This window comes from Cervus canadensis, chromosome 4, assembly GCF_019320065.1.
Source record: "Cervus canadensis isolate Bull #8, Minnesota chromosome 4, ASM1932006v1, whole genome shotgun sequence".
Classification (NCBI taxonomy): domain Eukaryota; kingdom Metazoa; phylum Chordata; class Mammalia; order Artiodactyla; family Cervidae; genus Cervus; species Cervus canadensis.
The window spans coordinates 56,903,919-56,928,377 of record NC_057389.1 but is presented as its reverse complement, the minus strand read 5'-3'; the positions used below and the strand labels follow the sequence as shown (position 1 = coordinate 56,928,377).

The 24,459-nt window shown below is 38.9% G+C and overlaps 1 protein-coding gene across 1 annotated transcript; it reads left to right on the top strand.

Annotated features, from left to right (window-relative positions):
* The first annotated feature begins 541 nt into the window (after positions 1–541).
* ZMAT2 (zinc finger matrin-type 2) lies at positions 542–5,769 on the top strand. Its single transcript, XM_043465284.1, has 6 exons — positions 542–694; positions 1,023–1,116; positions 2,051–2,174; positions 3,393–3,466; positions 3,906–4,051; positions 4,741–5,769. The coding sequence occupies exons 1-6, from the start codon at positions 677–679 to the stop codon at positions 4,882–4,884; spliced, it is 600 nt and encodes a 199-aa protein (XP_043321219.1). The 5' UTR covers positions 542–676; the 3' UTR covers positions 4,885–5,769.
* Positions 5,770–24,459: the final 18,690 nt, after the last annotated feature.

Sequence of the window (24,459 nt, the reverse complement as noted above, 5' to 3'; positions counted from 1 at the left end):
AGATCCCCTGGAGAAGGAAATAGCACCCTACTCCAGCACTCTTGCCTGGGAAATCCCATGGACGGAGGATCCTGGTAGGCCCCAGTTCATGGGGTCACAAAGAGTCGGACATGACTGAGCGACTTCACTTTAACTTTCACTTTTCAAAGGGTGCTAGCATTGCTTCAAGATAAAGAGACAAACTGCAAAAAGCGCTTTGTATATGTGCGTTGGGAAGGCTGCAACCTTTACAAACAGTTCAGTGCTCTAAGGCTGTATCTTTAGTGCTTGCGGTGAAGCACTAACGTGAAGCCTAATTAATTTGAGACCCTGTAACAGCGCTTCAGCCTTAAAGGTTTGGAAACTCCTGGAATGCACGCAAGTTTATTAGACTAGATGAGAGAGCACTGATCTGAATCTTATTTTCCTCTTGTTAAGACGAGTTGAATCTGCCTGTTTTGAAAGCCAGGGCAAAAACGTTTGCAGGCGCCCTTACTTCCGTGTTGCTTCATACTTTCCTTGCGCATGCGCTACTTCCTCGGCGCGGAGGCGGGGCTGACAAGCCTATTTTCGAAGCCCTCCAGTTCTTAGCGCGTTTAGAACAGGAGCGTTTAACCTGATTGGAGGCAAGCTTGCTTTACGGCTCAAGGCCGCTTTTTACGGCATTTTCCGGCTTCCCATTCACTTCGCAGTGAAGATGGCGTCAGGCAGCGGGGTAGGTGTTGTGTGAGGAGGCTTGGAGTCGGGGTTAGGGGGTGGTTTCTCGGCGCTGGATATTCCACACCCAATTGGCTTTCCGACACCTCTTCGCAACATAATGGCTCCGGTTCAAGAGCTCCCCAGTGAGGCTTTCGTGCAGGGTCTGAGGAGGGGAGGGCTCGGATTGGGGTCCTGAGGTAACCTTAGCCTCCTAGTGGTGTCCGGAGAGGCTTCGCTCTCTTCAAGTCCCGGGCCGCCTTGGCAGCGTGGACGCGGTTTCTTCAGTTTTTCCAGGAGTTGGACACGATGAGCGGCGAGTCTTAAGCGCATTTTTCTTCCCCCAGACAAAAAACTTGGACTTTCGCCGAAAGTGGGACAAAGATGAATATGAGAAGCTCGCCGAGAAGAGGCTCACGGAAGAGAGAGAAAAGAAGGATGGTGGGTACTTGCTCCATCAAGTGCTAACTGTATTGTAGAGGCGATGCAGTGGTTGTAGAGTGGGTGGGGAGTTGAAATGCGCTGTCCTCCGTACTTCTGTAATATCTGGCAGAGTATTGCCTCCCTGGTTCTCAGTTTCTTCAGGTATAAGGTGAAAGCGAGGAGATGGACTGAAGTGCTTTTGAGGTGCTTTCCAGCTCTGTGATTCTCGGCTTTCTTGCTCTGCCTTTGCTTGGCTCATTTAGTACTTTCCTTAGGTACAGAGAAGAGAGTGGAATCCTTAGTAGTGACAGGAGGCGGAGTATTTCGCTGCTGTGTGTTACTACTATTGAAGAGCCTCTTTTTCTCCCAGCAGGAAACATGGTATTTAACCTAGCGTCTAGCACTGTTCTCTGTGCGATAGACAGTGTCAGGGAGTTGGTGCTCCTCTTCTAGAGATTCCACTATGTAGAAAGAAATATCTTACTTTCTCGTCTGTTTTCAAACAGTACATTCTTCTGCTTTCTTCCACACCAGATTACATACTCTAAATCTTTTAGTTTTTATGTTACTTGTATAATAGTACTTGGCCTGCAACAGATTATTTCCTAAATATTGGTCTCCCTTTTAAGAGTGGTCTTGCTGTTCTTTTAAAAGTTTGCTTTTTGGGAAAATTCAGAACTTTTGCCTTCAGTTCAGTTAATTAATGAATAAAAAAATTGCTTTTAGATTCGTTGGCTTTAAAGTGGAGAAAAGATGTAGAGAGTTAAGAACTGCTTGTCATTTTTTGTGTTGAGCTTCTTAGCTGCTGCTACAAGTGACTGTTGTGTCCTTTGCTTCATGTTTCAAAAAAGAAATGAAAGTAGACCTCTGAATTTGGACTTTATGCATTTCTTTTCCTTTCTGGTTAAGGAACTCTAATAATGAAGGGACTTCCTTCCCCATTATATTTCAGGAAAACCAGTGCAGCCAGTTAAGCGAGAGCTTCTCCGGCATAGGGACTACAAGGTGGACCTGGAATCCAAACTCGGGAAGACAATTGTCATTACCAAGACCACCCCACAGTCTGAGATGGGAGGGTGAGTGGCTTTTCTTCTTTCTCTGCAGCCAGGAAGTGTTAAACAGCCAGGAAGTGTTATGCAGGATACCTGCCCCCAGAATAACAACCTTGTTTCCTGTAATTTCATCCATTTTCCTCCAGGGTCTCTAGTTAACATGTCTGTAAGAGGGGGTTACTCTGTAGGCTTCTTCATATTAGCACTGTAACTACTTCTTAATATCTTAAAAGGGATTATTTGTTCTCCTGCTAAAGGAAGAAATGAAGGAAAGGACTACTGAGGAGATTTCTAGGGGAGAAATTAGGTGCAGCTAGAATAGAGCCCAGAAACTGTCGGCGGTGAATAAAGGGAGTTGAGGTTCAAGACTGGCTACAGAAGTTGTAGTTGTTATGGTTTTCCTGGTTGTGCACCTTCCTCCTAGACCCTTACCTTTAGGAAGAAAGGTCTCACAAGAACTCTTCATCTTTTTGCCTAACACTACTACTCTGTCTACGTGCGTTTTCCAGCAGGAGCATAACACAGATAACAAGTGACACTTCTCTGAGCTGCTTCTCTGAGTAAACTCACTGTTACCTTTCCTCTTTGTGTTAGTTATCTGTTGCTATTTGTGTTAATATATTAACCCAGTATTTAGCAGCATAAAATAAAGAATAGCTCACAATATCTCACATGGGTAAGTAATATGGGAAAGGCTTATCTAGGTGGTTCTAGCTCAGGGTCTCTCACAAAGCTGCCATCAGGGTGTCTGCTGGGTCTGCATTCATCCGAGGTGTAAGTAGGGCTGGAGGATCTTTGTCCAAACTCTTGTCACTTGACTGTGATTTGGAGGCCTCAGTTCTATGCTCTATGGGCCACTCCATAGTGCTACTCACAACAAAGCAAGTGGCTTCCCCAGGGCAGGTGATCTACATGAACAGACTAAGCAGAATGCATGTTTTTTTAGAAAACCTAGTCTTGGAAGTGACATAACATCACTTTTGATATAGTCTATTGATCACACGGAGTAACCCTGGTACAAATTGGGAACGGCCTATATAGGGTAGAAATATAGATGGTATCATTGTGGGGGCCATCTTGGAGGTTGCAAGCCACACTCTTCTAAGAGCAAAGTCTTTGTGGAAATGAGAAGTGTCTCCTCTAAAAAGAATTTTTACCTAAACATTATGAGTTTCTTGGCTGAAAACAATAAAATCTTTATAACCAGATTTGAAACTAGTGCTGTTTCTTTCTGTTTTCTAGATACTACTGCAATGTCTGTGACTGTGTGGTGAAAGACTCTATTAACTTCCTGGATCACATTAATGGAAAGAAACGTAAGGCTTGGAGGTAGTTTGTGATTGAGGCTGAGATTGAATTTTTGTGATGGGGTAAGGGAGAGGGTAGTTTCTATTGAGCTTTTTTATGTCTGGGGCATTCTCTAGTTCCTTCAGCACAGGCCATTCTTTACTTCATTATTTAATGTTCCTGGAGTCCATGAGGTGAGAATCTGTTCTAGGCTCTCAACAAGTCCAAACCATGGTTTTCTCCTGGGCCTGACTGTTCCTATTGGTGTGCATTTGCTCAGTAAGAGTAGTTGAAAGCTGCTTTATCTTGTTATTGGGGGCTGCTGCCAAGAAGTTTTTTTTTAGTCCTAATATTTTTTACTGCATGTTTTATGAGTTTTTGGTTTTGTTTTTAATGTCAGGAAAAGACTTTTTGAGGGACTTAGGAAGTTTTAAGAACCTTACCTTTTTTTCTATTGACCCTACCCAGATCAGCGAAACCTGGGCATGTCTATGCGTGTGGAACGTTCCACCTTGGATCAGGTGAAGAAACGTTTTGAAGTCAACAAGAAGAAGATGGAAGAGAAGCAGAAGGATTATGATTTTGAGGAAAGGATGAAGGAACTCAGAGAAGAGGTGGGCTCTACTATCCTTCTGTCCCTTCTTCTTCAGCTTTAAATTTTATGTTATGCATCATGGGGAGGCTCTTTTCCTCATTCCACTTCCACTCCCAGAGGAGAATTTTGTCTCCTGAACTCCTATACATTAAGGGAAACATTTATTGCCCTTGTTTGGGACTCTCATAATTTGAAGGAAATGGCTCTAAACCCGTCCTTTTTTTCTAAACTTTCTGGGCCATACTTTTCTTTTTCTTTTTACTACTAAGTTATTAACTAAGTGCACCTAGTCCCCATTAGGCCTGTGGAACCAGGCTGACTGGGTCAGAATTCTGTTTCCTCCATTTACTGGCTGTGAATCTTGGACAAGCTATATAACCTCTCTGTACCTCTGTTTCCTCATAGAGATCTTAGTATGTAATTTACATGAAGCATTTAGACCATCTCCTGGCATATACTGTATGCCCTATGGCTTTTCTCCCATCACCTTGTTGTGAGCTAGAGATGAACTGGGATGTAGGATTGAGAAATGCTTTCCACAGGCTGAGACTTCTTTTTCCTGTCCCTTACAATCTTTACTGTGGCTTTTCCTTTGCTCTTGAAATTTTGTCTATGTTTTTCTTCTAAAGATGGAAAAGACACTCACCTATCTCTTTCAGCAAGGTTTGCTCAGGAGTCTGAACTGATTCTGAGTGATTTCCCCTCTAGGAGGAAAAGGCCAAAGCCTACAAGAAAGAGAAGCAGAAGGAGAAGAAAAGGAGGGCTGAGGAGGACTTGACATTTGAGGAGGATGATGAAATGGCAGCTGTGATGGGCTTCTCTGGCTTTGGTTCCACCAAGAAGAGTTACTGAGGCTTTCTATGCTTGGCTTTTTGCTGGGCCTAACTGTGTGTGTGTGGATGTCATTTTGGGGGAGGTACTGGGGAAAGTTGGTAAGAGTGGCAATGGGGAGGGCTAGAGGGTGGGTGTTTCTGGTTTTCCTCTGCCTTGGGAGAGAGCACAGAATGCAAAGGAACATGCTATGGCATATTCCTTCAGCCTCAGTATATCACTGGAGACACAGGACCTCTGACCATCTGATTTCCCAATAAAGAAAAACCCCTCTTCTGAGGCTGCTTTCCCGAAACTCCCCTTGCATCTTTCCCTCTTCATCTGTCCAACTCTTATCTGAGCATCCTACATTTATCCTATGTTCTGCCTTTGTTTTAATTTTGACTCAGCCTACAGCAGAAGGGTTCTCTGGGTCCCCAGTTTCCAGTTGACAGTATATCCTTGACTGCCCCCTCTCCCCCCCGCCCCCCCCATCTCCCTTGTGGTTCTTTGGCCACCTGTGCATGCATGTGTACTTCTGCCTGGATCTGTGGTATGTGCGGGTGCGTGTGCATGAATCTGTCACATAGAGGGAGCCTGAGCTAGAGCCTCAAGAGCATTGCTGCCTTGGGGCCTGGTGTTCTCAGCTTCTTCAGAGCATGTAACAGGAAATTAAATGGGATGAGTGGTGTGGTTTTTGTCTGGTGAGTTTTTTAACTTTTGTTCTTCATATGTAAAATCTGTTCAGCTTTTCCTATTTGTTTCATTTTATTGAGGATTACTCTGTTTTTGTCTTCCTTGTAAGCAGGCTCTTGGAAGAACCTGTTTGATGCAAAAAAGAAAAAGGAAAAAACCTCATATGGGAGCCCTTGGGTCTCAGAGGCTGTTCAACATGTATAATAAATGGCATTGACTGGGCCTATTTCACATTTGGTGGGAATATTCCATATTCTTCCCGGTGTATTGTTTTTTTTTCTTCCCCACACTTTTTCTTCTCCTTGTATTTGAGCCCTGTCACTTTTTTTCTAGATGTCCTTCGACGTGAGTTATACTTCCCTCTGATGGGATCTGTGCCTGGAGGAGTCTAAAAAAACTTCTCCTATTTTTTAGCCTCCTTTGATCTGCTGGTTTTGGAACAGCAGAGCTCAGGGTTGAAAACTTAGTGTTTTCTTAACTATCTGCAGTTAGGCTAGGCACAGGGTTCTCAGTTTTGCACTGTTGACATTTTGGCCTGGATAAGTCTTTGTTATGGGGGCACCCTTGTGCATTGTAGGATATTTAGAGTATATTTAGCATCTACTCACTAGTTGCCAATAGCACCTTCTCCAAGTTGTGACAGTTAAAGATGTCTGTGTCCCTGGGAGGTTGGGATGGCTGGGCAGAATTCCTTCCCCTAGCCCCACTGAGAACCATTGAGAAGCTGCCTTGCCTAGTTTGGTCTAACTTGAGCATTAGATGGCACAGACTGGTTAACTAAAGTAAAAACAACTTTGGTATTCCCTGGATCAGGTACTTTGCCAGGTCCCAGGGATGTAGGGGGGAGTGAGGGTGGAAATCGGTTCCTTAAAGTAAAAAAACACGAATGGTAATTACACAAGTTTTAAGCAAGTGAATAATATAACAATGTTAGTTGGTTCTGTATCTTGAAAAGTGGGCTCTATTTTGGTTAACAAGGCTGCTACCATATGGATTGTTGACATTTTCTGCCTCAACTAGCTCTTCTGACACCTTTATGTAGCATCTGAACCACTTGTGGACCCCCCAGAGTACTATATACTCTTCCGTTTGGACTTTTGTGCAGAATTTCCTTACTGTCAGACATATCTTTTACCTAATTGTATTTCTGATGCTGAATCTTGCCACTGGAAACACTGAGAGTGTCTTTACCAGTTCAAAATTTCTCCTGCAGTATTTGTTGCAGACATATTAGTTGGTGCTTTCCTTGGCAGGATTCTCTGTTCTACAGGTCCTCTGGTAAGAATCTGCCTTTGTCCCCTGGGTCCTTTTGTTCCCCCTATCAAGACAGACTGGAGAATTTGTCAATGTGCTGAGTTCCTTCAGTGCTTCAGTATTCTTCAGGCAGCTAATTCAGCTTGACTTCAAGTGATTTCCCTCCCGTTTTGGTACTGGTGGAATCTGAGTTCAGGTTATCTCTACTGAAAAGCAATTCTGAAGTCCATTTTCTCTATGTTCCCTTGGGACTGGCAAGTGGTTTGAGTTTCCAAGGGATCTGTCTAGCTCATGGGTGTTTAGAGGGGTTCAAGCTGGTGAATTAAAAGTGGTGGAGGCAGGAGATGGGATGAAAATTTAGGAACCTAGAGCAATCCTAGAAGAATTTCTCAGAAGAGAAACTTTCTTGATGTTTGTGGTCTTCCTAAAAATCCAAGGAAATTTTGCATTCTGATTGAAGAGTTTGCCTGTGACTGGCCTACGTGAGTTCATGCATTCAGTGAGTTCCGAGATGCTGAACTTGTCTAGGTCCTGGTAGTATCTTACGGCACAAGGTATCAAGGCCCCAACTATCATGGAATGTACATTCTGGTGGAATTGCCAATTAAAGTATTTAGGGAACAAAAGATCTGTATGGCTTCTGATGATTCTTTGGCTTCAGGCACCCCCAGGGCCTCTCAAATCTCTCCCATAACCTCCAAAAATTTAAATACAAAGAGTCTTTATTTTTTTTATTTTATTTTATTTTTTTTTACAAAGAGTCTTTAATCCAGCAATTCTACTTGTATAAATATGTTCTAAAAACAGACTTGCTTATGTATACATACACATACAAGGATATTTAGTGCAGCTATGTTTATAACTGTGAAACATTTAAAGTAAAACTAGTACATTTATACTCAAGCAGAATTCAGCCATTACAGTATGTATGAATTAGATCTATATACATACTAAAAGCTCTCCAATACACGTTAACAAACACAAAACAATACCCAACAAACTAATCCCCAATAAGCCTACCTGCACCCCTCACTCCCACCAGTCAAGACTATTGTGTGTATATTTATAGTGTGTATAGAACTGGAGGGATGCACACTGAAATCGTAAACATGGTTAACTGAAGAAAAGTAGGAATTGGCTGTTTACAGTGTACACAAAAGGAATAGGGTATTCATATGCAGTTTCTAATAATTTTCTGAAATAGTAACAAATAATACTACATAACACCTGGGAACTGTGTAACACCTGGGATAGGCACCCTAGGGTTTACCTGGTTAGCTGCAAATTTCCAAGATAAGGCCCGAATATGTAGCTTGTAAAGATTCAAATCTCCTGACTCAGGGCACTCTGAAAATTGTTAAGTTCACTTATCGGCCCTGTGTGGAGGGGGGCGGGGGGTGTTGTCGGGGGAGCAAGAGGCTGGAGGAGACGTCAGAGACTAGGTGATTGCCGAGTAATAGATGTGAAAGGGCTCGGAAGCAACTGCGGAAGAGCTCACTAGGAGATAGGAGAGGGGAGACTTGGCCCTTACTGCTGTGTGTTCACAGGTGCGCACTCTCCAAGTATCTGGACTGGGGGTGGGGGAGCAGATGGATTTTCTAAGGTCGCCAAGTTAGCCCGATCACATATACCCCGATTAGTTTATTGTGACGCAACTCTTTCTCGGCAGTCAAGAGGACAAAATACAGACATCGTCCTCGGGCTGGCCGTAGCTCAGCGGTTCCTTCGACTTCATCATGTCAAATTACTCTCTCTTGAGGGTGGTTCGAGACCCGCGGGCGCTCTCCAGTCCTTTTGCCGCTGTCCCACCTTCATTTTCCCAGTGATCCCGCTCGGAGAGAGCGTTTTGAGATTCCTACCCCGCCGGAAGCGCGAAAGTAACCACCTTTCCCGGTGGTTGTTTAGCTCCCATTCGACTAGGAACTGGGGATCCTTGAGAAATGCCTGGTTCTACAACTGGGGCAGAAAATAACAGAGGTGAACCCAGCGCATCTTGGATTCATCCAGTAGTTCCCGGAAGTAAGGAAGTGCTAACCTCCCCCCACGCACCCCCCCAAAAAAAAACCTTTGAAAATTACTTTTGATGTTAAGTAATGTTTGCGTTTTTGTTCCAGTAGTTATCCGTTATACTTCTGTCTTTTCTAAGTCCTCAAATAACTTTTCCATAGGTGGCTCTATTGTTTACTTTGTCAGCTATATCTTGACTCCCTCTTATTAGTACATGTGCTGTGTTAAGTCGCTTCAGTTGCTTCTGACTCTGCGACCCCATGGACTGTAGCCCGTCAGGCTCCTCTGTCCATGGAATTCTCCAGGCAATAATACTGGAGTGGATTGCCGTTTCCTCCTCCAGGGGATCTGCCCGACCGAGGAATGGAACCTTCTTCTCCTGTGGCTCCTGCATTGCAGGCGAATTCTTTACCGCTGAACCAACCCATTACTTACATAAAGATCAATTCTTTTATTCTTTTTTTCCCTTTCTCTCCTCCCAAATTGAGACATGCTGTTTTCAGAAAACAATTTGCATACTCTTTCCCTATCCTTGTTACCCCCTTTATTTTACTTGCAGATCTACAACTTATTAGTATATTTAATACTAACCATCCTGATGCTTTCTGAATTTTCCTGTTAGTTCTTGGTTGGATGAAACTAATTTTCTAGTAAATTCCTCAAAAGAGACTCCTGAGTACAGTATTCTGAGTTCTTGCATATTTAATGCTGATTTTCTATAGCCTTAGTATGTAAAGGACATATTGGCTGGTTATAAATCTTGGGTCTCACTTCTTTCCTGAAGGGTGTTTAAAAACTTGTTTGCTGCCTTTCTTGTGTGCTGTTGTGAAACCTTTTGCCAACCTGATTTTTTTCCTTCCTAAATAATTTGGTCATTTTGCTTGAAGCCCAGAGGATTTTTTTTTTCTTTCAAATCTAATTGATTTTTCCAAGATACCTCAGTTCTATTTTTAATTTATTTGATAAAATTCCATACTGTTTCTATAGTGGCTGCACCAACTTATATTCCCACCAACAGTGTATGAGGATTCTCTTTTTTCCACGTTCTTGCCAACAGTTTTTGTTTATTGTCTTTTTGATGATGGCCATTCTGACAGGTGTGAGGTGGTATTTCTTTGTGATTTTGTTTTACATTTCCCTGATGATTAGTGATATTGAGCATTATTCTATGCAACCTGGAAGCCAGGTCAGTTTTCTTTGTTTTTTAATATTGTGGTAAAATACACAGAAAAAATTTACCATCTTAACCATTTTTAAGAGTACAATGGATTTAACTCAATGGAATTAACTATGTTCATATTCTTATGCAACCATCACCACTACCCATCTCCAGAACTTTTTTCATCTTGCAAAACTGAAACCATATCTATTAACTCTCCACCCCCACCTTGCCCCTAGCTTCTGGCAACCACCATTCTACTTCCTGTCACTATGAATTTGACTACTTTAGGAAACTCATATAAATGAAATTGTCAGTATTTGTCTTTCTGTGACCAGCTTATTTCATTTAGTATAATGTGTTGTGGCATGTGATAGGATTTCCTGGATATATACCCAGAAGTGGAATTGTTGGATCATATGGTAATTTTGGACTTCCCTGGTGGCCCAGACGGTAAAGCATCTGCCTACGATGTGGGAGACCAGGGTTTGATCCGTGGGTCAGGAAGATCCCCTGGAGAAGAAAATGGCAACCCACTCCAGTATTCTTGCCTGGAAAATCCCATGGATGGAGGAGCCTGGTAGGCTATATATAGTCCATGGGGTAACAAAGAGTTGGACAGGACTGAACGACTTCACTTTCATGGTAATTTTATTTTTAGTTTCTGAGGAGTCTCCATACTGTTTTCCATGGCAGCTGCACAATTTTACATTCCTATCAACAGTGCACAAGGATTTCAATCTCTCCATATCATTGACATTTGTTATTTTGTTTTCATTTTTTTTATAGTAGTCATCTTAATGGGTGTGAGATAATGCCTCTCTATTCTCCTATGTTATTTTTCTAGTAGGTCTGCATCCATATAGTGTTAGTATTTTTATTCAGTTCAGTTCAGTCACTCAGTCATGTCTGACTCTTTGCGACTCCATTGACTGCAGCATGCCAGGTCTCCCTGTCCATCACCAACTCCCGGAGTTTACTCAAATTCATGTCCATTGAGTCAGTGATGCCATCCAACCATCATCTCATCCTCTGTCATCCCCTTCTCCTCCCGCCTTTATGGTCCAACACTCACATCTACACATGACTACTGGAAAAACAGCTTTGACTATATGGACCTTTGTTAGCAAAGTGATGTCTCTGCTTTTTATTATGCTATCTAAATTTGTCATAGCTTTTCTTCCAAGGAGCAAGCGTCTCTTAATTTCATGGCTGCAGTCACCATCCAAAGTGATTTTGGAGCCCAAGAAAATAAGGTCTCTGACTGTTACCATTGTTGCCCTATCTATTTGCCATGAAGTGATGGGACCGGATGCCATGATCTTCGTTTTCTGAATGTTGAATTTTAAGCCAGCTTTTTCACTCTCCTCTTTCACCTTCATCAAGAGGCTCTTTAGTTCCTCTTTGTTTTTTGCAATAAGGGTGGTGTCATCTGCATATCTGAGGTTATTGATATTTCTTCTGGAAATCTTGATTCCAGCTTGAGCTTCATCCAGCCCAGCATTTCACATGACATAGTCTGCATATAAGTTAAATAAGCAGGGTGACAATATACAGCCTTGACAGCATTGTTCTTACCGTTCTTTTATTATTCTTTTAATGTCTGGGGGTCAATAATTATAATGCTTCTTTCGTTTCCAGTGGAATTTGTGATTTGTATCTTATGTCTTTTTTTTCTTGGTTAGCTTGGCAAGAGGTTTATCCGTTCATATTTTCAAACAACCAGATTTTAGTTTCATTGAATTTGCCTATTGTTTTCCTGTTTTCAATTTCATTGACTTCTACTCAAATTTTAAGTATCTCCCCTCTAATTATATTTAAAGATTTCTTCCGCTTACTTTGGATTTAATTTGCTCTTTTTCTATTTCATAAGATGGAAGCTTAGATTATTGATTCTAGATCTTTCTTTAATAGTATATGTTTCTTTGCTATAAATTTCCCTCTATGTACTGCTTTTGCTGTATCCCATAACTTTTTTTTTTTTTTTTTGGCTATGCCACAAGTGTGGAATTTTAATCCCCTGACCAGGGATTGAACCTGGGCCCCTAGCAGTGAAAGCATGGAGTCCTAACTATTGGACTGCCAGGGAATTCCCTGTATCCCACAAATTTTGATATATGATACTTAAATTTTCATTTAGTTCAAGTTATTTTAAAATATCTTTGGTGACTCCTTCTTTGACCCATGTGTTAGTGAGAGGTCTGTTTTTTGTTTTGTTTTTTGCTATGCTGGGTCTTTGTTGCTGTATGGGCTTTTCTCTAGTTGTGGCCAGTGGGGGCTACTCTCTAATTGCATTGCACAGGCTTCTCATTGTAGTGGCTTCTCTTTTTTCAGAGCACGGGCTCTAGGGTGCAGGGGTTTCAGTAGTTACTGTAGCATGTGGGCTCAGTAGTTGTGGCTCCTGGGCCCTAGAGCACATGTTCAATAGTTGTGGCAAACGGGCTTGGTTGCTCCATAGCACATGGTATCCTCCCGGACAAGGGATTGAACCTGTATCTCCTGCACTGGCAGGATTCTTTACCATTGAGCTATCAGGGAAGCCCCTGTTTCATGTATTTTAATGCTTGTGGTTAGGACATGTGCATTCAGAATTGTTATGTCTTCCTAGAGAATTGGTCCCTTTTAAAATTATGTAATGTTCACCTTTTAAAAAAATTAATTAATTATTTTTAATTGGAGGCTAATTACTTTACAATATTTTAGTGGTTTTTGCCATACATTGACATGAATCACCCATGAGTGTACATGTGTCTCCCATCCTGAACCCTCCCCCACCTTAATGTCCACATTTATCACTGATCATTTTCTTTGCTCTGAAATCTGCTTTATCTGAAATTAAAACAACTATTCCAGCTTTCTTTTTAAATTTTTTATTTTATTTTAATTGGAGGATAATTACTTTACAATATTGTGATGGTTTCTGCCATACATCAATATGATCAGCCATAGATATACATATGTCCTCTCCCTCTTAACCTCCCTCCCATCTCCCTCCCCATCCTACCCTTCTAGGTTGTCCCAGAGCACAGCTCTGGGTTCCCTGCCTTTCTGGCTTTCTTCTGATTAGTGTTAGTATGGCATATCTTTCTCTATCTGTTTATTTTTAACCTATATATGTCTTTATATCTAAAGTGGGTTTCTTGTAGACAAGATCTAGTTTGGTCTTTTTTTTTATCTACTCTATATCATCTTTTAATTGATATATTTAGATCATTCACATTAAAGTGATGATTGATATAGCTGGATTAACATTTACCTTATTTGTATCTGTATCTGCTGCCCTTGTTTTTTGTTCACCTTTTTGTCTTTCACTCTTTTTCTGCCTATTCTGGTTTTAATTGAGCATTTTATGTGATTTCAGTTCCTGACCTCTCTTAGTATATTGATTCTTCTTCTTCTAAAATTTATTAGTCGTTACATTTAAAACTAGTCTTACATTCATTTTCAAATAACACTATATCACTTTATGGGTAATTACATACCTTATATCAAAGTCTTCCCCATTTCTTCTTGTCCCTTTCTAACATTGCTATCATCGCTTATCCATCAGCTATAACCATCTGGTATGTTGTTTCTGTTTTATTTTGAACAAATTGTGACCTGCAATCAATTAAGAATAAGAAAAAAATATTTTATATTGTTATTGCTCAGTTGCTAAGTCGTGTCCTACTCTTTGCAACCCCATGAACTCTAGCACTTCAGGCTTCTCTGTCCATCACTATCTCCCTGAGTTTGCTCAAGCTCATTTCCATTGAGTCAGTGATGCCATCCAACCATCTGATTCTCTGTCGCCCCCTTCTCCTCTTGCCTTCAATTTTCCCCAGCATCAGGTTCTTTTCCAGTGAGTCAGCTCTTTGCATCAGATGGCCAAAGCATTGGAGCTTTGGCTTCAGCATCAGTCCTTCCAATGAACATTCAGGGTTGATTTCCTTTAGGAGAGATTGGTTTGATCTCCTCACTGTCAAAGGAACTCTCCTCACTGTCCAAGGAACTCTTAAGAGTCTTCTCCAGCACCACAGTTCAAAAGCATCAATTCTTGGCATTCAACCTTCTTTATGGTCCAACTCTCACATCCACACATGACTGCTGGAAAAAAACATAGCTTTGACTATATGGACCTTTGTCAGCAAAGTGATGGCTCTGCTTTTTAATACACTGTCTAGGTCTGTCATAGTTTTTCTTCCAAGGAGCAAGAATCTTTTAATTTCATGGCTGCAGTCACTGTCCAAAGTGATTTTTGGAGCCCAAGAAGAAGGAGTCTGACACTTTCCACATTTTCCCATCTATTTGCCTTGAAGTGATGGGACCAGATGCCATGATCTTAGTTTTTTGAATGTTGAGTTTTAAGCCAGCTTTTTCACTCTCTTCTTTCACATTCATCAAGAGGCTCTTTAGTTCCTCTCTTCACTTTCTGCTGTTAAAGTGGTATCATCTGCATGTCTGAGGTTGTTGATATTTCTCCTGGCAATCTAGATTCTAGCTTGTGATTCACCCAGCTCAGCATTTCACATGATGTACTCTGCATATAAGTTAAATAAGCAGGGTGACAATATACAGCCTTGATATACTCCTTTCCCAATTTTGAACTAGTTCATTGTTCCATGTCCGGTTCTCACTGTTGCTTCTTGTCCTGTATACAGGTTTCTCAGGAGGCAGATAAGGTGGTCTAGTACTCCCATCTCTTTAAGAATACTCCACAGTTTGTTGTGATCCACATAGTCAAAGGCTTTAGCATAGTCAATGAAGCAGAAGTAGATGTTTTTCTGGAATTTCCTTGCTTTTTCTATGATATAGCATATGGGAAATTTGATCTCTGGTTTCCCTGCTTTTTCTAAATCCAGCTTGTACATCTGGAAGTTTTCAGTTCACATACTGCTGAAGCCTAGCTTGAAGGATTTTGAACATAATCTTGCTGGCATGTGAAATGAGTGCAGTTGTACAGTAATTTGAACATTCTTTGTCTTTGCCTTTTTGGGGGATTGAAATGAAAACTGACCTTTTCCAGTCCTGCGGCCACTTCTGAGTTTTCCAAATTTGCAGGCATAATGAGTGGAGCACTTTAACAGCAACATCTTTTAAGATTTGAAATAACTCAGCTGGAATTCCATCACCTCCACTAGCTTTGTTCATAGTGATGCTTCCTAAGGCCCACTTGACTTCACACTCCAGGATGTCTGGCTCTAGATGAGCAACCACATCATCATGGTTAACTGGGTCATTAAGAGCTTTTTTGTACAGTTCTTTTGTCTATTCTTGCCACCTCTTCTTAATCTCTTCTGCTTCTGTGAGGTCTTTGCCATTCCTATCCTTTATTGTGCCTATATTTGTATGAAAATTTCCCTTGGTATCTCCAGTTTTATTAAAGAGATCTCTAGTCTTTCCCATTCTATTGTTTTCCTCTATTTCTTTGCATTGGTCACTTAAGGCTTTCTTATCTCTCTTTGCTATTCTCTGGAACTCTGCATTCAGTTGGGAATATCTTTCCCTATCTCTTTTGCCTTTTGCTTCTCTTCCTTTCTCAGCTATTTGTAAGGCCTCATCAGACAACCACTTTGCCTTCTTGCATTTCTTTTTCTTGGGGATGGTTTTGGTCACCACCTCCTGTACAGTGTTCCATACCTCCATCCATAGTTTTCCAGGCACTCTGTCTACCAGATCTAGTCCCTTGTATCTATTCATCACTTCCACTGTATAATCATAAGGGATTTGATTTAGGTTATACCTGAATGGCCTAGTGGTTTTCCCTACTTTCTTCTATTTGAGCCTGAATTTTTCAATAAGGATCTGAAGAACTGAGCCACAGCCAGCTCCAGGTCTTGTTCTTGCTAACTGTATAGAGCTTCTCCATCTTCAGCTGCAAAGAATATAATCAATCTGATTTTGGTACTGACCATCTGGTGATGCCCATGTGTAGAGTCATCTTTTGTGTTGTTGGAAGAGAGTGTTTGCTGTGACCAGTGCAGTCTCTTGTCAAAACTCCATTAGGCTATGCCCTGCTTCATTTTGCACTCCAAGGCTAAACTTGCCTGTTACTCTAGGTATCTCTTGACTTCCTACTTTTGCATTCCAATCCCCTATGATGAAAAGGACATCTTTTTTTGGTGTTAGTTCTAGGAGGTCTTGTAGATCTTTATAGAATCATTCAACTTCAGCTTCTTCAGCATTAGAGGTTGGGGCATTGACTTGGATTACTATGATGTTGAATGGTTTGCCTTGGAAATGAACTGAGATCATTCTGTCATTTTTTTTTTTTTCATTCTGTCATTTTTGACATTGCAACCAAGGACTGCATTTTGGATTCTTTCGTTGACTATGAGGGCTACTCCACTCCTTCAAAGGGATTCTCACCCACGGTAGTAGATATAATGGTCATCTGAATTAAATTCTCCCATTCCTGTTCATTTTAGTTCACTGATTCCTAAAATATTGATGTTCACTCTTGCCATCTCCTGTTTGACTGCATCAAATTTACCTTGATTCATGGACCTAACATTGCAGGTTCTGATGCAATATTGTTCTTCACAGCATTAGACTTTACTTTCACTGCTTTGGCTCAGCCTCTTCATTCTTTCTGTAGCTATTTCTTTGCTCTGCCCTGGTAGAATATTGGGCACCTACCAGCCTGGTGGGTTCATCTTTCAGTGTTATATCTTTTTGCCTTTTCATACTGTTCATGGGGTTCTCAAGGCAAGAATACTGAAGTGGTTTGCCATTCCCTTCTCCAGTGGACCACATTTTGTCAGGCCCTAAAGAGCAGGGACATACCCTTTAGCCACTCGACATAGCTGAATAACATGCCTGGTGCCATGGCTGTCCCACTGCTGGTCCTTGTTGAGCATTTAAACTTCACTGGCCACTGGGTGTTGGTCGATGTGTGGCTACATTATTCCTTGTCAAATGCTGTTCCTTTCATTAGATAGATCTATATTATTTTATTTCTTTCTGAAGTACTTTTTAAATATTTCCTGCAAGGCAGATCTACAGGTGATAAATTTCTTCAGTGATTGGTTTGTAATAAAGTCTTTATTTTCTCCTTCACTTTTGAACAGTAACTTTACTGGATACAGAATTCTAGGTTGATGGAGTTTTTTCTTTTTTTTTTTTTTTTTTTGAGTTTTTTCTTTCAACATCTAAAATATTCCATTCTGCTCTATTCTTGTTTGCATGATTTGATGGCTAATTTTATAATTCAACTTGGCTGTGTAACAATCTCTAAATATGTGGTCAAATACTCTTATGGATATTTCTGTGAGGGTATATTTTGGATGATATTAACATTTAAGTCAATGACTTTGAGTAAAGCAGATTGTATTCCACAATGTGTCTGAACCTCACCAATCCTTTGAAAAGACTGATCTTCTCTTAGGAAGAGTAAACTCTGCAGGAGATGGTTTCCAGACCTGAACCAAACTGAAGCATCATCTCTTCTGTTGTCTGCAGCCTGACAGCTCACTCTGAAAATTTTGGACTTGCCAATCTCTATAATAGAATGAACCAATTTCTTAAAATAAATACTTTTCTATTTTTTTTTTTTTTAGAAAAATGTATGGCTGTTGTCCTTCTCAGTTTTTTTTTTATTTTTTCAGTGGGTTTTGTCATACATTGACATGAATCAGCAATAGATTTACACGTATTCCCCATCCCGATCCCCCCCTCCCAATACTTTTCTATTTTATACTTATTCCATTGATTCCATTTCTCTGTAATTGTCCCCAAATTCTAAGATATTTTTTTCATTCCCCCCCACCCCGACTGTTTTCTTTTCTTTGTTTTTCAGTTTGGGAGTTTCTATTTTGAAATATCTTCAAGCTCAATGATTCTTTCCTTAGCTGTGCCCACTTTACGGATGAGCATTCATCATTTCTGTTGTAGTGTTGGTGATTTCTAGCATTTACTTTTTTTGTAAATTAGAACATTTATTTCCCTTCTAAAATCCATATTTGAAAAATAAACACTTCTTAGAATTTCTTTCCCTCTGAATACAATTTCAAGGTTGTTTATATTCCAGACTCAAGCAAGAGCTGAAACACAATTCCAGCCAACATTATATAATGATCACTTGGATTCTGTTTGGCTTTGGAAATACCAAGCCTGAAAACAGACTCCAGTCATCTTGCTCTCATCCTTATGTACCTGATATTTTTTCTTCAAGTGGCAGAGTGAATTGTCAGACTTACTTCATGAAATCTTCATTGAAAGTTCAATCTATCACCTGAAATAATTACCATATTGATAATAGAGGAAGTTGAAGTATCAAATTATGTTATTAATATATACTTAAAATAGGTTATTGTAGGTCTAAGACATTTTACATGGATAACTTGGGAAAAACTTATCCATGAGGAAAGAGGAAAAGAAGTGATACTGGGTCTCATTTTAAGTTTCTGTTCAAGATAGTTGTGCTTTCTTTCATAGCATCTTCAAATTCATGAAAGATTCTAATTTTAATTGATAGTATTGCAACAGTTTCAATAGCCACTTTGTGGCAAACAAAATTTTCTGGGAGAATTGGAGAGAAATTTTGTTTTGTTTGGATTTTCCTTTAGAAAAAGTTATATACAATTGATTTGAGTTTCATCTCTTGTATTTCCTTTTGATTCTTTCTTTGAGTTTCTATATCTCTGCTTATATTACCCATCTGTTTTTGCATGTTTTCCACTAGAGCCCTTAACATATTAACGATGATTATTTTAAATTTTGAGTCTTTATTATTCTAACATCTCTGTTATATCTGATTCTGATTCTTGTTCTGTCTCTTCAGTCTGTATCTTTATCCCTTTAAATATTGCTTGTAGTTTTTTGTTGAAAGCTGAACATGATGTACCAATTAAAAGAAAATGAGGTAAATAGATTTGTTTGTGTGAAGTTTTGTTCATCTGGCTGGGGGTTAGTCTCTTTTTACCCATAGCTGTAGGTGTGAGAGGTTAAAATTTCCTCTAGTGTTCTTGTTTTTGTCTTCCTTGTTGTCTTTTGTTCTATGTAGAGACTTGTTAAGTAAGATCTGATATGTGTTTTTTTCAGTCGCAATCTTTTGTTTTACAGGATCCCTAAAGATGTGGTGGTAAGGTGTATGGGAAGGAGGGAAGTGTTCTTTAATCCTAAGAATACATCTGAGTCTTTTAAAAAAATTAGTTATTTATTTGACTGTGCTGGGTCACATGGGATCTTCGATCTTTGTTGTGTGTGATATTGATGCATGTATATATTACAAAATGTTTATCACAGTTATTTAACACATTTTAGTATTACATAATTACCAGTTTGTTGTTTTTATGGTGAGAACATTACAGAATATTCTCAGAAACTTTCAAGTATACAATACACTATTGTTAACTCTAGACACCATGTTGTACATTAGTTTCCTAGAACCTGTTCATCTTACACTTGAAAGTTCGTACCCCTCCCCTCTCTGGGGAACACATGTACACCCATGGATGATTCATGTCAGTGTATGGGAAAAACAACCACAATATTGTAAAGTAATTAGCCTCCAATTAAAGTAAATAAATTTAAAAAAAATTTTGTTTAGCTGTTCTGAGGCAGCCTGTGGGATATTAGTTTCCTGACCAGGGATTGAACCTGTGCCCCATGTACTAGAAGCATGGTGTTTAACCACTGGATGGCCTGAAAGTTGATGATTTTTAACCAACACCTCCCCTTTTCCCTTACTCCTCAGCACTTGGCAACTACTGTATTCTACTGTTTCTATGAGTTCAATGATTTTAGATTCCACCTATAAGAGAGATTATACAGCATTTGTCTTTCTCTGTTTGATGTATTTCACTTAGTATAATATTTCATTTCACTTATTAATATTTCACTTAGTATAATATCAAGTTTATCCACATTGTCACAAATGGCAGGTTTTAATTTTTTAGGCTGAAAATAAATAAATAAAAGGTGAGAGGAGAGAGAGAGGCAGCAGCTAGGTTGTTTCCATGTCTTGGCTACTGTCAATAATATTGTAATAAATATGGGAATGCAGATGGCTCTTGGAGAAACTGATTTCATCTCCTTTCAAAATATATCTAGAAGTGGGATTGATAGATTATATAGTAGTTCTATTTTTAATTTTTTACAAAGCCTCCATACTAAATATTTTCTGTAGTGGCTGCACCAGTTTACATTTCAACTAATAGTGCCCCAAAGTCCCCTTTTCTCCACATCCTCACCAGTATTTATTTCTTGTATTTTTTTGCATAATAGCTATTGTAGCATATGTGATATTTAATTATGTTTTTTATTTGCATTTCCCTGATGATTAATGACGTTAAGCACATTTTCATGTACATGTTGGCCATTTGTATATCTTCTGTGGAAAAATATCTAGTCAAGATATCTGCCCACTAAAAAATTTTTTTAATTAGTTGTACTCACCACTTATCTATTTTGGATATTAACTCCTTATCAGATATACTGTTTGCAAATATTTTCTTCCACTCTGTAGTTTGCCTTTTGATTTTGTTGATTATTTTTCTTGCTATGTAGCAGCTTTTTAGTTTGATAAATATCAACAAATATCACTCATTGATATTTGCTCTTGTTTGTGTTTTTGGTGTCATATCCAGAAAATCATTGCCAAGATCTATGTCAAGGAGATGTTGCCCTATTTTTTTTCTAGAGGTTTAATGATTTCATAGCTTACATTTAATCTCTTGGTTTACTTTGAGTTAATATATGTGAATAGTGTAAGAAAGGAGCTTGGTCTAATTTCATTCTTTTTTATGTGAATATCCAGTTTTCTCAGCACCATTTATTGAAGAGACTATACTTTCCCTATTTAGTATTCTTTGCTCCTTGTCAAAAATCAGCTGACCACATAACTATGGGTTTATTTCTTGGTTCTTAATTCTGTTCCATTGGTCTGTATTTTAGTTTTAATGATAGTACCATAGTGTTTTGATTACCATATCTTTGTAATAGTGTTTGAAATCAGAAAACATGATGCCTCGTGTTGTTGTTTCTCTGGATTCCTTTCAGTACTAGGGGTCATTTTTGGTTCCATATGAATTTGGAAATTGTATCTATTTCTGTGAAAAAATGTCATTGGAATTTTATTAGGGATTGCATTAAATTTATAGGTGGCTCTGGATAGTATGGACATTTTAAAGCAGTATCAACTCTTCCAATTCATGAATATGTGATGTATTTCTGTTTATTTGTGTCTCCCCCCCCCCACCCCCGCTTTTTTTTTTTCTTTCTTCCAGCCTTCCCTGGTAGCTTGGATGGTAAAGCGTCTGTCTACAATGTGAGAGACCCGGGTTCGATCCCTGGGTTGTGAAGATCCCCTGGAGAAGGAAATAGCAACCCACTCCAGGATTCATGCCTGGAAAATCCAATGGACCGAGGAGCCTGGTGGGCTACAGTCCATGAGGTCGCAAAGAATCGGACACAACTGAGTGACTTCTCTTCACTTCCCTTTTTCAGTTTCTTTCATCAGTGTCATATAACTTTTATTGTATAACTCATGTACTTCTTTGGTTAAATTTATTTTTAAGTATTTTGTTGTTTTTGATCCTATTTTAAATGGGATTTTTTTCATATAGTTTGTTAGTGTAAAGAAATGCAACCCATTTTTTAATATTGTTTTTGAATGCTGAAACTACTGAATTCATTGATTAGTTCTAACAATTTTTGAGTGGAGTCTTTAGGATTTTTTAAATATATAAGACTATGTCATCTACAATTTTACTTTTTTTCGAAGTTGGATGCCTTTTGTTTCTTTTTCTTGCCTAATTTGTCTAGCTGGACTCTAGTACTATGTTGAATAGCAGTGGCAAGGGTGGGCGCCCTTGTCTTGTTCCTCATATTAGAAGGAAAGTTTTCACCCTTTAACCACTGAATATGATGTTACTTATTGGCTTGTTATATGTGACCTTAATTATTTTGAAGTATGTTCCTTCTATACTTAATTTGTTGAGAGTTTTTATCATGAAAAGATAATGAATTTTTTTCAAAAACTTTTCCTGCTTCTATTGAGATGATCATATTATTATTGTCTTTCATTCATTTTGTATGGAATATCACATTTATCAATTTGCATAAGATGAACCATCTTTGCATCCCAAGAGTAAATCTCATTTGATTTTTTTTTTTTTTTTTTGGCTGTGCTACATGGCCAATGGGAATCTTACTTAGTTTCCTGACCAGGGACTGAACATGCGCCCTGAGCAGTGAAAGCACAGAGTTCTAATCACTGAATGGCCAGGAAATTTCCCTACTTGGTCCTTCTTTTTTTTTTTTCTTGTTACTTGGTCCTTTTAATGTACTGTTGAATTTTATTTGTTAGTATTTTGTTGGGAGATTTTGCATCTGTATTCATCAGGGATATTTGTCTGTAGTTTTCTTTCTTTCTTTTTTTTTAGTCTGTAGCTTTCTTGAAGTATCCTTATCTGGCTTTGATATTAGGGTAATGTTGGCCTTGTAAAATGAATTTGAGATTGTTTCCTTCTCTCCAAATTTAGGAAGACTTTGAGAAGAATTTGTATTAATTCTTCTGTAACTGTTTTGTAGAATTCACCCATGAAGCCGTCTGGTCCTGGGGTTTTGCTTGTTGGGAAGGATTTTACTGAATTCAGTGTCCTTATTTTTTGTTGCTCTGTTCAGATTTTTATTTCTTCATGATTCACAGTTGATAGAGAATATATTTATTTCCTCTAGGTTTTCCAATTTGTTGCATATAATTGGATATAGTAATCTCTTATAATCCTTTTTATATTTGTGGGTATCTGTTGTAATGTCTCCTCTTTCATGTATAATTTTATTTATTTTAACTCTTTTTTCTTTGTAAGTCTAGCTAAAGTTTTATCAATTTCATTTAATCTTAAAAATCTTTTAAGTTTTCTTGATCTTCTCTTTGTTTTTCTCTTCTCTATTTCATTTATTTCTGCTCTGATCTTTGTTATCTCCTTCCTTCTACTAACACTGAGCCTAGTTTGTTCTTATTTTTCTAGTTTTTTTTTTGAGGTGTAAATTTTAGTTGTTATGTGAGAGCATTCATTTTTAAATTAATGTATAGTAAACTTTACTCTTAGAATTCCTGCTGCATCCGGTAATTTTTTTTTTTTGTCATACATTGATATGAATCAGCCATAGATTTACACGTATTCCCCATCCCGATCCCCCCTCCCACCTCCCTCTCCACCCGATTCCTCTGGGTCTTCCCAGTGCACCAGGCCCGAGCACTTGTCTCATGCATCCCACCTGGGCTGGTGATCTGTTTCACCATAGATAGTATACACGCTGTTCTTTTGAAATATCCCACCCTCACATTCTCCCACAGAGTTCAAAAGTCTGTTCTGTATTTCTGTGTCTCTTTTTCTGTTTTGCATATAGGGTTATCGTTACCATCTTTCTAAATTCCATATATATGTGTTAGTATGCTGTAATGTTCTTTATCTTTCTGGCTTACTTCACTCTGTATAAGGGGCTCCAGTTTCATCCATCTCATTAGGACTGATTCAAATGAATTCTTTTTAACGGCTGAGTAATATTCCATGGTGTGTATGTACCACAGCTTCCTTATCCCATCCGGTAATTTTTATATGTTGTGTTTCTATTTTCACTTATTTCACTTATTTCTATTTTCACTATTTCACTTATTTTTATTTCGTCTTTGACCCATTCATTGCTCTGGAGTATATTGTTTAATTTCTACATATTTGTGATTTTTCTAGCTTTTCTCCTGTTATTGAATTCTAATTTCATGCCATTGTGATCAGAAAAGATAGTTGGTATAATTTCAATCTTAAAATTTGCTAAGACTTGTTTTGTGACTTAACACCTGATCTATCCTGGAGAATGTTCCAGGTATGCTTTGAAGAATGTATATTCTACTGCCGTTGAATGAAATAGTCTATATATTTCTGTTAGGTCCATTTGATCTAAAGCATAGCTCAATGTTTCTGTCTGGATGATCTATTAACTGTAGAAACTTGTGTATTAAAGTCTTCTATTGTTGATTAGGTGCTTCCCAGGTGGTATAGTGGTAAAGAATCCACCTGCCAATGCAGGAGACAGGGGAGATGTGGATTCAATTCCTGGGTCGGGAAGATCCCCTGGAGGAGGAAATGGCAACCCACTTCAGTATTCTTGTCTGGAAATTTTCATGGACAGAGTATCCTGGTGGGCTATAGTCCATGCAGTTGCAGAGTCGACTAACAACTGAGCACACATAAAATTGGAAAAAATTGGAAATTATTATTGTTGATTACTCCTTTCATATCTGTTATTATTTGCCTAATATAATTAGGTAGTCTGATGTTGGGTATGTATATATTTACAACTTGTATGTCCTCTTGAATTCATTCCTTTATCATTATACAATAACCTTCTTTGTCTCTTGTTACAGTATTTGACTTAAGGTATTTTGTTCAATATGAGTATAGCTACCCCTGCTCTCTTCTGGTTTCCATTATCATGAATATCTTCTTTGAGCCTATGTGTATTTTTGAAGCTAGAGTGAGTGCCTTGTAGGTCGCATATATTCAAGGTCTTTTTAA

Excerpts from the sequence above, each read along its gene's own strand:
- ZMAT2 (XM_043465284.1), top strand. Across the intron at positions 2,175-3,392 it reads CCACAGTCTGAGATGGGAGG|ATACTACTGCAATGTCTGTG; the intron begins GTGAGTGGCTTT and ends TCTGTTTTCTAG. Across the intron at positions 3,467-3,905 it reads TCACATTAATGGAAAGAAAC|ATCAGCGAAACCTGGGCATG; the intron begins GTAAGGCTTGGA and ends GACCCTACCCAG.